The 15,182-nt window shown below is 36.2% G+C and overlaps 1 protein-coding gene across 5 annotated transcripts; it reads right to left on the bottom strand.

Moving 5' to 3' along the window:
• Nucleotides 1–511: 511 nt before the first annotated feature.
• LOC103431945 (alpha,alpha-trehalose-phosphate synthase [UDP-forming] 1-like) lies at nucleotides 512–14,030 on the bottom strand. Of its 5 annotated transcripts, XM_070819363.1 has the most exons (19): nucleotides 13,720–13,965; nucleotides 7,533–7,623; nucleotides 7,197–7,419; nucleotides 6,916–7,013; nucleotides 6,409–6,797; nucleotides 5,501–5,615; nucleotides 5,219–5,320; nucleotides 4,797–4,947; nucleotides 4,564–4,652; nucleotides 4,151–4,199; nucleotides 3,873–3,973; nucleotides 3,379–3,566; nucleotides 2,885–3,002; nucleotides 2,200–2,376; nucleotides 2,001–2,123; nucleotides 1,827–1,914; nucleotides 1,550–1,680; nucleotides 1,353–1,451; nucleotides 512–1,212 (listed from the first exon to the last, which is right to left on the bottom strand). In XM_070819363.1, the coding sequence occupies exons 3-19, from the start codon at nucleotides 7,228–7,230 to the stop codon at nucleotides 799–801; spliced, it is 2,466 nt and encodes an 821-aa protein (XP_070675464.1). In that variant the 5' UTR covers nucleotides 7,231–7,419; nucleotides 7,533–7,623; nucleotides 13,720–13,965; the 3' UTR covers nucleotides 512–798. The 5 variants fall into 5 exon arrangements, with proteins under 5 accessions (XP_070675464.1, XP_008368343.3, XP_008368362.3 ...); XM_008370121.4 differs by having other exon boundaries at nucleotides 7,197–7,623; nucleotides 13,720–14,030; XM_008370140.4 differs by having other exon boundaries at nucleotides 1,550–1,590; nucleotides 7,197–7,623; nucleotides 13,720–13,966.
• Nucleotides 14,031–15,182: the final 1,152 nt, after the last annotated feature.

The following is a 15,182-nucleotide window of genomic DNA, read 5'->3' as shown; positions in this document are numbered from 1 at the left end:
TTAAGAGCTTGGGCACTCTCCTCGTACAAGTTGGTTTTAAGGGGCACGTTCCACTCGTGGGTTCTTAACAATTAGTATCGGAGCCAAATTTCACGACTATGCCTAGACTCCGCAGAGTTGAGCCAAATTTAACAATTTTTGATAGGGGAGAGACTTCTGCCCTGAATTTGTACACTCCTGAATTTGTACGTTGATTCTCCTTTGATTTCAAAGTAAAGAGTACGTAAAGCCGTCTGCAGCAGTGCACGGTTAAAGAGTGGTGTGTTATGTTTTAGCCCTCCAAAATATATCTTTAGTGTGTTGTCTTTGAAAGATTTTTTCAGCGTGCCGGGAATACGGCTCGGTACAATAAATGTCATTATACAAGTAATTGGATACTTTTTTAAAGAAAAAAAAAATTCAACCACTTATATTATGATACTTGGTGTACCAAACGTATTTCAGGCACATTGAAAAATTTATCTTTCTTGGCTCTAATTGTTTATTGGATGTAGAGAGAGAATATAAGAAATAAGAAATAAGAAGCTTGCTTACTAAGATATAGCCCCATGTGGGCTCCGCAAAAGTTTGTCGGAGGGCTGCCCACTCGAGAGCTACAAGTCGCCAGCCTTGCTTGCTTACTAGGATATGGCCTCTTGTCGAACAGGGATATAGCCCTAAGTCTTTAATCATCAGTGTGGTTTAGATGGTTTCAGTACCTAAACTAACAATAATCTAATACTTCAGCTGAAGCATTAGAAATATCTACAGTCCAAACAGCTACCAAGTGAGGCTACATTTTGGAGAAATTCGACAGCATTATATCTCTGAACCGGAAGATGAAACGCTTGCAGAAGAGGCACCCACCAATTCCTTCAGAAACGAGACAACATCATCCGAGGACTGAAGTAGATACCGAGCATTTGTGCGAGTCCGCCCGACAGCGCAAGAGTAGTAGTTCTCCTTCTTTAGATCAAGTACGTTCCACGAAACCTTTTCTGGAGATGGCCATCGTGGATTCGTGGTGTTGTGATTTGCATTTTTCTTCTCGTGGTTTGGTAAAGGCGCCCGCTGCGCTTTGCTCTGAGACGATTTTGAGCCGCTTTTGATGGCCGGAGCCTTCAAAGAAGATCGCCTCTCGTTAGGCTTTAGTCCATCAGGTATCTTGGTTCTTGGAAGACTACTCGGATCAGGCGGAAGATCTGGCTCGAAAAAGGTGTACACATCTTCATCCTGTAATGAAAATGAAACAGACGCTTGAATACCACAAGAAGATCATAAATCGATGAAAAAAAGAGGGTTTCGAGTGTTGAACGCTACTCAAATAACTGGGTTGAGAGACGAGAAAACGCATGACTTGCGGAACAAGTTACCTTCCCAAGAAAATGTCCAATACACAGCACATAATCAATGGGGGATGTCATGGATTTACTATGAACTATCTCTCCCAATATACGGTCAATTGCTGCACCCTGAACCGGAACAGAAAATTTTCAGAAACGAAAAACAAACAAATCATCTCTTGTATGAAAAATATACGCAACAGGCAGAAAAGCATCCATAGATTCACCTTTGTCACACCAACTGCTCGAACCTCAACAGACCGGCTACCTTGAACAACATCAACAGAGGCATTAGAAATTGGGCCAGTCCAGAGATGCTGCAGCATATCTCTGGCTTGAAGTCTCCCAAAATCAATATCTACAATTATGATAAGGTGAAAAAGAAACAGATAGGTATGAGAGTAACCAAAAGTTACACATTCAAAAAACCATCTCCAAGTGAAATCGGGTTCAATGAACCCAATTTCTTTTTCTGGTTAGATGGTTGGAAAAAAAAGCTAGTACCTGCATATTTATAATTCCACACAAGGGAAGTTTGACGACGTTCATAATGTGAGCGCGGTGTTCTCTCTTTGAAATACTCAAAAACATGCTGAAACAATAACATCAGCATTGTAAGTATGAAGGAAAGACGATACAAGTAAAAGGAATATAACGGAATTCAAGGCTCAAGAGCACCTCCACACTGTTGACCCATTCCATATTCACATGTTCAGGCATTGTTGTCATCCATTCTCCCTTTGTAAGGCGTAAAAACATCCCGTTTTCAGCTGCCAACCACATGTCAAGCTCCCCAAAGTTCTGTAAAAACACCCTAATTAGAAAAGGGATAAGGTAAGGGTAGTAAAGAATTTAGATGTGGAAATGGATGAATTACATCATCTAAGACATGTCTCTCACTCCCACTGAGGACGACAATAGTTGTTGTTGGATCATTGCAGAGTGCTGACAAGGTTTCTTTCAATTTGGGGTGCAGTTTAAGTTCCATTTCTTTTATTTGATCACCTCGCCTCTCAGGTGTGTCCACTGATTCAGTTAATGTTGCATTGAATCCCTGAGTTCCAATCACCAGAAAGATCAGAAGGATGAAAGAAAACGCCAACCAGATGTAAAACCATAAAACCTCCCTTTAACTACAATGCCTACACAATCTGGAAAAGTTGGATGGCTTAAGAAGAGAATTCAGCTCCTTATGGTCATCGAAGAATCGAAAAAAGAAGTATAACAATCAATGAGATAGCTGACAACTTCATGTTTCATGGTATCGAAATTGGTGTGTCTTGATGTACTATTATCTACTATAAATGTCATACACTTCCACTAAATGACCGAAACCTATTATTTGGGGAATGAGATTTGGTGTGTACATAGAGATTTGGTTACCAATAAGACTATTCTGCAAAACCTAACCATTATGTGCATCAAGCTTCCAATAATTGACCAAGAATACCATGAAAAAATCCATCAAATTTTGAATACCATGCAGATATATGATATGTAAAGAAAGATTCAATAGAGGTACATGGACATTACTTCTTAACTGGGACATTCCGATGACATACCAGTATGATCAATCGATTATTTGCTTGCAAATAACTTTGAATTGCATCCTTGTTTGGAAGTGGCGGTGGCACCTGTCTGGTCCGTAATTGCGCCGCTACAACAGTATCGTTCAGTTCACTGAAAAATAGTAATATGCATGTCAAGTTTCAGTATACAATCCATCTACTACATTTCGAAAGGGTCAAGGTATCAGAAACTGCATATGCAGAAATGTATCCAACGTCCAGTAAAAGAAACATATCCAAATTTTTATGGGTTTTTTCATTGTCCTCAAATGCTTAAACTGATAGGATGTACAACAACAACACCTTTTCCCACTAAGTGGGGTCGAAACTGATAGGATGTAAAGGGAAAAAAATTTAACACTCTCAATGTATGCCACTCCCAATCAGTAGGAACCATGTTAAATTATTTTGGTTTACCATCGTCAGACATAGCAAAGAAATAGTTTTGTGCTTCAAGAATTAAACGCATGACACTCAAGCATGCATACCTTACAAAAGTTTCGGCCCATTCCTGTGCAGTGTGGGCTGTCACGTGTAAAAAATTATGCTTATGTCGCTTCTCTCTTTGTTCGGAGTCCATATTCAATGCTTGAGCAATTGAATTAGCAACTTCTGTGATGTTCCACGGGTTCACTAGAATTGCTCCAGCACCTAAAGACTGTGCGGCACCAGCAAACTACAGAAGGAACAAGAAGTGCCAAAGCAAGAAAAGGCAAAAGGTAAAAAGATTACACTCCAGCTTCCATTCCAGCAAATTTATGACACTAACTTCCACTCGAGTTTACAGTTCTAAGACCAAATATTAGATTGTTTTAAAGATGATTATGTACGGTTTTTGAAATCAGATAAACTTTTCATGCATCGGATCCAATCCATGTAACATGACAGCTATAAAGACAGAAGATATGTTCATCAAATTGGTAGAAATGAGACGTTGAATGAAGATAAAGCATAAGAAAGCATGCAAGTTTCTAGTTATTACCTCACTCAGAATAAGGACCCCTCTCTTTGCATCCTGGCATGCCACAAACTCATAACTGACAAGATTCATTCCGTCCCTCAGGGATGTGACAAGTGCTACATCTGGACAAATTGGAAATGAAAAAAAAAATGAGACAGAAGGAGATATCACTAGCTGAAAATTTATATATACATTTTCTTAGATACTAGCTGAAAAGTTATGTCAAAAAATTATTTGCTCGAAAAAAATTATGGGTAAAAAGAAACAGGGAACCAGAGTCAGAGTATGTAGAATAGTACCAGTTACAGCATATAGTGCACACAATTCATGAAAGTCGAGAGAACAATCCTGCAGACAATGAAAGAATTGTTTAGGAAGTATTACATTCAAATCAAATGTAGTAGATCTTGAAACTTGAAATAGATGAAAAAATAACTACTGCTATTGATCATAATGGCGATTAAACTATTACACTCTATCAAGTAGTGCTAAGCAGGAGAGAGATAATTCCACGACAGATGAACTATAAGTTTTTAACTAACTAATGAACCTTGTTTCATAAATCTAGCATTTCAAATTCAAATTATGCCTGCGAATATGCTATCATCAAACAGAAAGTTAACAAAGACCAATAACGTGACATCAACTGAGTGACAAATATGCCCTTTCAATAATATATCATGGAATAGTTACTTAGGAAACAAGGACATACCAGGTGATGTATTGGGACAGCGGTCAAAGTTCCAAATCTGCCATTAATTCTCCCAACAATTTCATGAACCTGGCTTGTAAGTTTTTGATCTGCAGAAATGCAAGATATGTAGTTTATACCTCATAATCAAGATAAAACAAAGAAATGAAACGAGTATATAGATCCTACCCTATTCTACTCACAACTAAGAGTACAAAAACCAATTGACAAAGCATCTTAAGGAGGGGGCATACACTCTGGAACATCTGTTCTTGTTGGCACTGCAATTTGCAGCAAAACCACTTTGTCACGCCAAGTTGGGTTTTCCTCAAGAAACTTTTCAAACGCCAGTAACTTTTGAGGAATTCCTTTAATCATATCAAGGCGATCAACACCTAGCATTACCTGCAATGTTAAAAAACAGTCATATAACTAGAGAAAAAAGAGGTATAAATTTAGAAATGTTATTTGTTTTTCCTCACTGAAGACTCTAAACAAAAACAAAAAGCTTCTAAGGCTTCTATTCCCAAAATCTTTTTAAAAAATGAACTAACTTATGAAGTCCCTTTGAGTAATGATGCCAAAAAATAAAGAAGGTTAACAGAAATAAATCTCTGTGTTTGAGTTGCATGACTGATCGTTGCTACTCTCACTGAAACAACAAAAGAATATGTACCTTTCTCCCAGCCAACCGTTCCTTCATTTTCTTAATGTGTTCTTGGACTAGAGGAACCTCAAGTCCACGTATGAAGCGGTCTGAATCTATTCCAATAGGAAACTGAAATTAAAGCACACATAACGTAGCAAGTACAGCTAGAATTAGATTCCAATGCATGTATATCAGTCAAAATTTTAAACACTAAACTTTGTATAAAAAGATACTAGAAACCTTCAAAGATAAAGTACCAAAAAAAAAAAAAAAAAAAAAAAAACAGGTAACAATTAAACAGATACAGACCGCAGCCACTCGAGTAAGCCTCCCTTGATCCTCAACTCCTTCAGGTGTACCCTCAAGTCCAAGAATGCGAGTGCAAGCACTAACAAAGTGCCGTGCATAGTCATAAGTGTGAAAACTGAAAAACAAGACAAAAGTCACAAAACTTTATAGTCGTTATGCGTATTACATTTTTGCGCAAGAAATCACTTCACACAACATCTCAAAGTAGCAAACAGAAGCAGTCAACACTATTCCCTTCCTGGTAATTGGATACCATATTATTGCCTCCTCATTTTGCTAATTGAAATTGAATCACGCTTTAATGGTACAGACCCATTAGACATTCTATTATTTTATGGTTATTCTGGATGATTGTAGCATAATTCAGAAGAGGAACGGAGGCAATGTTCAATGCATAAGATCAACAAAAAGACATCAAAACACGTTATTTCTACATAAATGGGGTTTTCTATTTCTGAAATTTCTGAACCATGTGAAAAACAATAAGCTATATCATGCCTCATGCCAGCAAACTAATGCAGTTGAAGATAGATTAAGCATAAAAGAAAAAAAAATATCACGGCTAGACATAAGTATTATGCATCAAGGATGAAAACCAGATAGTGTTAAGAATTTGAGGAATAGAACAAGATGTCATTAGTTTTTGCTGATATTTTTTACGGATGACCTAAATGTCAAGAACAGAGGGTGCTTCTAGCAATTGGTATAGATATTTTAAGGATATGTTTTGGCCTGATATTGCGTGCATATGTCAGCGAAAACATGAAATACTTTCTCAATGGTAGATGCAAAGACAACCAAGCTTGATAGATTCGAAAGATATGCCAAGTCTTGTAACAGCATTTCTCAATTATCCAGCAAGGTAAATCGCAAAGAAAAGTAATTACTGGTGCAGAAGGAATAATTACCCAACTAAATCAGCTGCAAGAACTGCACGTAGCAGTTCTGATCGTGATGGCAATGTCCTATGGATTTCAGAAGAAGGAAAAGGGGTGTGGAGAAACCAACCAACTTTCATTTTACTATCGTAATCCTTCAAGCATTTTGGAAGAAACATAAGATGGTAATCATGGCACCAAACTACGTCACCCTCTTCATAGTGCTCATTAACTACATCAGCAAACATTTGATTTGCCTTCTTATATGCAGCAAACTGTGACTGGAAACTCCGGGTGGTGGCAAGTCGATCTTCTTGTGGAAGTCCAAGGTAATGGAAAAGGGGCCACAAAATATTGTTGCAATAGCCATTGTAATATTGATGAACAATCTCCTCGTCAAGGAAAACTGGAATACATCTCTGCAAGGAACAAAACAACCATTTTAAAATTTCATGAACATTTACACCGAAAGTTGTATACATCATCAATCAGTGAAAATGAGCTGAATCTATGTCTATGAATGACAAAATTTTGAACCTTCTCAGCAAGAGCTCTAGTAAGCGCCTTCTGTCCAATTTCATCCGGCACATTTACCCCGGCCCAACCAATCCACCTTGCCTCAAACTCCTTTACACCTTTGGAAAAAATCATCCAGTACAAATTAGGTTCATCTTTGCAGGAAAAATACCAAATCTTAAAATGAAAAGGATATCAACACAATTGAAAATCTTGTCCCCTGTATTAAAATGATACACACCGGAACAGACACTTCGATAAAGGATTATCAGTATTTAAAGAAGAGTTAAAACACCACATACCCAAAAGTGCACTGACCAGACCCCCTGCACTCATCTCCAGAGACCATGAATCTTCACCTCTCCTAATTGCAGAGACAGGTAACCTGTTCGCCACAACCAACAGTCGTTGTCTGCTAGGCCTCCCGTCTTGCTTTTCGCATCCCTCATTAAGCGCCCTTGCAGCTGCAGCCCCTTCCAAGAATCGTTCAACAAGGGCAGCTTTTGAGTTTTCATCTTCTCTTAACTGCAACTCAGGTTCAAATGTTTCATTCAAGTTCAAGGCCTTGATATTTTTCCTTAGCTCCCTTTCTCTCAAGAGCCGTTCAATTCGAGTTGGTGGGATGTGGGCTGAATTACCGTTGTACTTGTTCCCAGGCATATGCTCTCTCTAGTAATGAACCCTGCCTTCTAACTCTACTAACACAAGCGATCCTCGAACAACTGTGTCCTACATTTCGTTTAAAGCAAACTAAGTCATCAAACACCACCACAGGCCAAACAAAAATCTTCCACATTTTGGATGCCAATAGCAAAATTCGTAACACACTTGGTCAGAATATCATAAGAACATCTCTACAGCAGTACATGATAATCTTGTCACAGAAACAAAAATGACAAGCAGGTCTACAGAATAATTTAATAAAAATCATCCCAAGAACATGATCCACAGTAAGAAAAATGGGGTCGATCGCTATCTCCTGGTTTTTTAAAGTAGCAATTTAAAAACTCACATTCATAAAATCAACATGAAAAAGGTTAAAAGCATAAGGGCAAAAGAGTGAAAAACAACAGTAACAGGAGATGACAGAGAGAACAAAGCCCACGGCTCAGCTAGTGACGGAGTTCTCTGGTTTTCTCAGCCAAAAATTATGAACATCATTCAAATGAAACAACAGACACCGAAATACGAACATACTGAAACCTTCAGTTTGCTGTAACTGAGAAAGCAATATCATATACTGTTTCTGTTGGAATATTTAATTCTGTCCAAAGAGTTCAGAAGCAGCACAAACAAAACAAGAAGACAAATAAATAAAAAAACCCAATTCTTGAATTCTCTCTAGAAACCCACCTGTGACTTTGAGTTTTAATCAAATATGCCTTTGGAGATAGATGTCAACTAAAACAGAGTCACTGGTTTAGAGAGAGAGAGAGAGAGAGAGAGAGATGCTAATCTCCAAAATCTGAAAACGTAGTGAGAGAAAAAACGAAAGGAGCAACAAAATCCTCGTGTGAGCTTTTAAGGTACAGAATCCTTACAGCCATGCAGGAGATATCAATGATTATGTTGTAAACAAAAATATTTATACCCGAAAGGAAAGAAAAAGAGATACTTTGCTTAGTTCAGTGGTTTATACAAATGGCATAAATGCTCTGCTATATTTGCAACTAAATTAATTGAGGGCAGTAATTGTTTCTGTTGTGTAATTTCCATCTTTCTCTGTCAATATCTAATCTACTTGTTATATTTGCACTTTTCTATATATAATCCACTGCTATATGTGTAAGTTTGTAAATATAGAAGTATACAAATATCTACCAAGTTTAATGGAATAAAATCATCAAGATTTACGTTATAGTTAACTCATAATCAAAGATAATCTCAGTTTTTTTTTAATCTTCTAGGTTAGAAGATCCGGTTACAAAACAAAGGATCAGGGCAAAAGGGTAGATGAAAAAATAGATAGACTTTGACTTAAACTTTAAGTACTTGGAGTTAACGGAAGACTTGACGCAAAACCGCGTTTTAGAAATAAATATTGCTGGCCCTAATTAGTGGAGTAACACTTCGCTGCTGTTGTTGACTGAAATATGAAGACAAATTCTGCCGCTTATGTAAATTCTGCATATTTTTAGTAAAAACATTTATGTGTTAATTGTCCTTTTTCTGTTGGAAGACCTTTGGAAAATTAGTGTACAAATTTAAGTGAACCTATACATATATATACCGGAAAGAAACAACTCTCTTATCTTCTCACTCGATATCTATCTCATCCAGAACAAAAATTTGATAACAATTTCTTGCTAAAGACCAACCAAAAACAACTGGAACTCACTTCATTGTATTTCCTTTTTCTTTTTCTTTTTGTTTTTTGTTACATCACTTTCCACTTTTTGCGCATGAAATTTTTTCTTTCGTTTAATTTTATTTTTAACAAATTAAATTAGCACAACCACACAACACGCATTTTAAAAATTAAAAAAATAGTTCCATCCAATTTAATCTCAAACAAAAGATGGTACTTAAGATAAAATCAATGTACGATATATTCTCATATTTTTAAATTATATAAATTTAATTCTCCTAAATTTTACTAATTAATTGTACTAAATTTTTTTTTTACTAATTAATTCTCTCGTCCTCATGAAGTTCTAAATTTTTGGGACTTACATTACCTATAGCAAAATAACATAATGGGTTCTTCTCTAACACATGTCACACTAATCAAAGGTTCAGCCAAAAGTCGAACTCAAATAAAAATAAAGAAATGAAACTGTTAGTTATTAGAAGGAAAAGAGATCAGTAAAAATTGAACATGCACTAAAATACATATGCATGTTTAATTTTCGTCACTGCACTAACATTAACCTTTTAAAATTGTGATAGTTTGTTTAGCTCGTCTCGTCCAAGTCTCAAGGAGCTAAGGAAGTAATCATACATCAAATGATTGTTAACCTACTTTATTAGGAATACAACAACAAAAGTTGACAAGAGTGACAAAGCACATCAATCAAACTATTGCTACTTGATAGCGACTTGACCAACACCCTAGAATACTGGACGATGCACAATGCACATTTGGGCCTTACAAAATGTTAGGGCTGTCGCATGTTGATGCGTAGCTGATTTCTGGCCGATGATCCATGCAAATTAAGCACAACACTAAAATGTCCTTTTAGCGAAATGGCCAATTTTAAAAAATATTGGACCACATAGTTGAGCTTCAGAAAATGTTAGGAGCAAACACTCGTAGACGCATAGCTGATTTCTAATAGTAATCTACGTAATGTACATCACTAAAAAGTTGCTATAAGGACATGACATGCGTCATAGAATAGTGGACGACTCACGTTTGGGCTTAAAAAAATGTAAGGGCAATTGTGCGTGGCCATATGGCTGATTTCTAGCCGGTGATATGAGCGAACCACACCGCTAAAATGTTACTTTCGCGACATGACTCATGTCCTAGCATACTGAATGACAAGCATTTTGACTTCAAAAAAAAAAAATATGTTTGGAGCGGTTGTGCCTGGACATGCGACATAATAATTTAATAAAGGAATACAAAATTCTTTCTAAAATATAAGGACCTCCTCCAATATTATTTTGTAGCGATTTTGATCCTATCTATAAATTGACTACGATTTTGGAAGATTACCCACAAGTTTGACGAAAACAAGAATTTTGACTCAAGTGTTAACTGCTAATTGGTGGAATTTCCATCACTACGTATTATGACCCACAAAACATTCCATCGATCTGACATATGGGTAACTCTGGATGCATAATTAAGTTTGAATTTTGAATAAATGGTCAAACAAATTATTCTCCCTACACATGGACAGGCAATTTTTAGTCGGGGAATGATTTCTTCACGTCTCTTTTTCTACTTTTACACATTCGATTTAAAATCGTTCATTTGATTTACTTCATTCAAAGATAAGAAATAAACAAGAGTATGCAGTAGGAGATAAACGCTGAGTTAAAATCATTTTCTACTAAAAAGTTAGTAAAGTAAAGAAGCCAGAACATGCAAACATGTTATTCATTCATTTGATTCTTAGATTATAAAGGCAAAAAGTACAAGGCTGCGCATAAAGTTGAGGGACAGAATTGAGGGCGAAGACTTAAACACTAATTAAGCACACATTTATGTGGAAATTCTTAACAGGGACATCATTTTAATCAACGACATGTCGGACTTTGACTAAATAGGATGAAAATATAAAGCAGCGACAATGCCTAGGACCACAAGTTGTATTTACTAAACCAAATAAAGCTCCAAACACTTTAGTATTCAAGTACAATGATGCATTTTAATTAGGGACTAAGTAAGCACACCCCTAACTGGAGCAGAATTAATGCTAAGTCGAAAAACAGAAGCTACATCAAGACGCCACCTAGGTCAAAAGGAGTAGAGGAAGATCTAGGAAGACTTTGAAAGAGATATTAAGAAAACATATGGAGTACTTGGAGTTAACGGATAACTTGGTGTAAAACCGAGCGCGGTGACATTCTACAATTCATACAGCCGACCTCACTAAGGGGTGGTTTGGGAGTGAGGTGCTTAAAAAAAAGCACCCATGAAAAAAAGCTGTGAGGGTTTTAGGTGTTTGGTAAACTGAAAAAAAAAAGGGCTTATTTTGGAAGTTGCTGTGAGAATAAGCTGAAATCAAAGGAAAAAGTTGAAGCTGCTATTTACAGCTTTGGAAAACTGGTTTTTTTTTCAAAGCACACGGAGCTACAGTGTTCCACTATCAGACTGCTTTTTTTTCCAAAAGCACTTTTACAAAAAAGTTTACCAAACACTCTGCTGATTAATTTCACAGCCGCTTATTCTCACAGCACAGCCGCTTATTCTCATAGCAGTTTTTTTTTTCAAAGCACAGCAATACCAAACCAGCCCTAAATGGATTAAGGCTTGGTTGTTGCTGTAATCGCTTGTATCGTAAAATAAGAACCTCTCTATCGCTGGGAAGCGACCATTGAACCTTAAGCAACCAGAAAAATTTGTACATTTCAACAATGGTTGCAAAAGAGAAAAATTCAGATTTATCCAGCAATCAAAGTGGCATATAAAATTAGGTAAATAAGAACATATAAACAGCAGGCACTGGAAATCTGAGAGAGAAAAAACCGTAACATTCATTGACTAGTTGAAAAAAGGAGAAAGAAAACATTTTGGCTTGGAAAAAAAAATATGCCACTGGACTTTTTCAAGTATCTTCTTCTCGGAGTATCTTTTGAATGATGATAAAGATTTGCTGGTCCTCCCTCTCTGGCTTTTTCTTACCGAAAAACAAAAGAAAAAGGAAAAGGGGGTGACAAAGAACCACAAACATGTGACTAAATGGAAGGAATAGGCCAATGAAGTTTCAAGGAGGTCATATGATGTGCATGCAACGCTCAGTGCGTTGTTTTCTTCCCTGCTACAGCAAGCCAAGTGGAAGAGGGCAAGTTATATGACATCCGGGTATACCATTACATGGCGTCTTGTGTCAATAGAATGAGAACATGCGGACAAAAATTTACACATAAAATAAGGACATGTGGACGCCATCATAATGGTGTACTGTTCCATACAAGTCCTTATCCAAGCGGCGTTGGTATTATTGTTTTCCTGTGCTGTGCTCAAATCAGATAAGGGGAGGTATCCTTTTACTTTCAACGGTGCAAAGCTCGTGAAAAAACTCACCTAGTCAGAGAACTTGCAGCGCAAAATTTAAATTTATCACACATGCAAACCAAACTTTGGCACCCAGATTTCGGTGGGTCCCATTTTGATAAATATCCTGAGCTTTGGACCAAATTAACATCCAATCAAGTTAGCAAACTTCTTTTGGTTTTGGAGACGGTAAAAAAGATTCACATCATGGTGGAATTTTGGTGGAATCTCATCAAGCGCTGTAAAAAAGTTGAAACTCTAACAGACAAACTTTTATGGCCTAGTCAGCTACACAAGTGTCTCTCTGTGTATTCAAGTTCGAATCTCTAGTAGTGTGTAAATTAGTTTACATTATCGACCTTTGCTAGCAGATATTTTCTAGCAGACCGTCATATTAAAACATCGAACGACAGAACACTTAATCAAGAACTTGATTAGTGCTAGAGTGATTATTTGTTATGAACTTAGAAGGCATGACGCCGAAAGAAAATCCAATCTGGTTCTGCATTAAATGGTACTTTTCGACACAAGGCGTAAAAATTGGTTTTTGATAACAGTACTGGAAGAGAATATGAGTGACTAGAAGAGCTAAAAGCTAAAGCAAATGGAGTTAGTAAGAACTCCTGCCATGGTTGAGGTAGACAGATCACTACCAGCTGTTTACTAACTTCCCTAACAGAATTGTAACTGATCTAACTAAGCCTGCAAGTTGTTGCATTTTTGTAACAGAAAATTCTCCCCAAAAATTTTCTCGGCCTTTATCATATTTTCTTTGATTTTCCTACACATTTCCCCCTTTCTTTTTGAATGCTTTGCATTTCACAGTCATATCAAGAAAACAAATACAAACACATACATATATATATATACACACACACAACACACACGAATATGTGATGGACTATTTCGGAGGTCTGCAAGATTTATTGGCAAATTAAATGGAATTGCTACTAAAAGCTATTACTTTTCCTAAATTGATTCGCAATAAATTGAAATTAATATAATATTCTGATTTCTTGAAACTTAATTCACACAAGAATCAATACAACTACGACAGAAATTGGATTCGATGAACAATCCGAGATTAAAAGCAATTGCAAACACTGGATCAAGCAAAAAAAAAAGATAATTTGCATTCAGAGAGAGAGAGAGCTAACCGATTCGTTCGAAAATCGACCGGAGCTTCCGATGAACACTGAGAGGTCCTCGTCGTCCGATTGCGAGAGAGAGAGAGAGAGAGAGAGAGATGGAATGTGTTATAGGGTGTGAGAGAGATGGAATGTGTTATGGAGAAGTGAGAGAGATGGAATGTGTTATGGAGAAGTGAGAGAGGGGAAATGCAGTTGGAGGAAATATCTGGGAAGAAATGCGAGCGACAGAGATGAGAGAGAGTAATTGGGAGACAGTGGTAGCGTCGTCAGAAAGGCTTTTATGGCGGGAGAGAGAGAGAGAGAGAGAGAGAGAGAGAAAGAGAGAGAGAGAGAGAGAGGAGGGAGGAGGGGCTACCAATCATTTGGAGGGAATTTGTTCCCCTTTTGTTTGTTTTTGAATTTTTTTTTCTTTTTGGATAGAGAGAAGGAAAAAAAAATAATGTTAAGAGTACCAAATTTTAAATCAAATTTACAAACTAAATTATATATCACCAATAAAAAAAAACACGTAAGTCAATACTTAAGTAATAATTCAATTATCAATATTCACATTATTTAGGGGGTGTATTCAATTGGGATTCTAAGGGATTTTAATTCTTTTAATGAATCTAGGGGTATTCAATCAGGATTTTAAGTGATTCTCTGAAATTTTAGGTGTATTCAATTAGAATTTTAAAATAGTTTATTAAAATCCTTAGAAATCCATGTGTATTCAATTAAGATTTTCAAGAAGTTTATAACATTCCAGGTGTATTCAATTAGAAATTTATTTTAAAGAATTTGAGAAAGTTGAGGAATTAGAGGGAATTGGAGAGATTTCGTAGTGTATTTTAAACATCCACAAATCTCACCTCTTCCCATGAGATTTCGAGGGAATTGAATCAAAATTTTATATGGAATCTCTACAAATCAATTAAACTCCATAAAAATCTATGGATTTATAAATCCATTAAAATCTCTCACATTCTCAATTGAATACACCCCCCTTAGTTTAGAAATTTAGGGGGATATATTCAATTGAGATTTTGAGGGATTTTAATTCTTTTAATGAATCTAGGGGTATTTAATCAGGATTTTAAGTGATTATATGAAATTCAATGTGTATTCAATCATGATATTAAAATTGTTTATTAAAATCCTTAGAAAACCGGGTGTATTCAATTAGAATTTTAAAGAAGTTTATAACATTTCAGGTGTATTCAATTAGAATTTGAATTTAAAGAATTTGGAAAAAAATGAGGGATTAGAGGGAATTGGAGAGATTTTGTAGTGTATTTTAAGTATCCACAAATCTCACATCTTCTCAAGAGATTTCGAGGGAATTGAATCAAAATTTTACATAGAATCTCTACAAATCAGTTAAACTCCATAAAAATCTATGAATTTATAAATTTATTAAAATCTCTTAAAATCCCAATTGAATACACCCCTTTTAATTTTCCTAGTACTACTGAAAAAAAAAAGAGAGG

Source organism: Malus domestica, chromosome 03 (genome assembly GCF_042453785.1).
Source record: "Malus domestica chromosome 03, GDT2T_hap1".
Classification (NCBI taxonomy): domain Eukaryota; kingdom Viridiplantae; phylum Streptophyta; class Magnoliopsida; order Rosales; family Rosaceae; genus Malus; species Malus domestica.
The sequence above is the reverse complement of the archived record's forward strand: the minus strand, read 5'-3'. Positions and strand labels throughout refer to the sequence as shown.

Coding starts and splice junctions, on each gene's coding strand:
- LOC103431945 (XM_008370121.4), bottom strand. CDS start 7,554: ATGCCTGGGAACAAGTACAACGGTAATTCAGCCCACATCCCACCAACT. Junction 2,377..2,884: donor ATAATCGATTGATCATACTG/GTATGTCATCGG, acceptor ATTGGAACTCAG/GGATTCAATGCAACATTAAC. Junction 1,915..2,000: donor AATGGGTCAACAGTGTGGAG/GTGCTCTTGAGC, acceptor TTATTGTTTCAG/CATGTTTTTGAGTATTTCAA.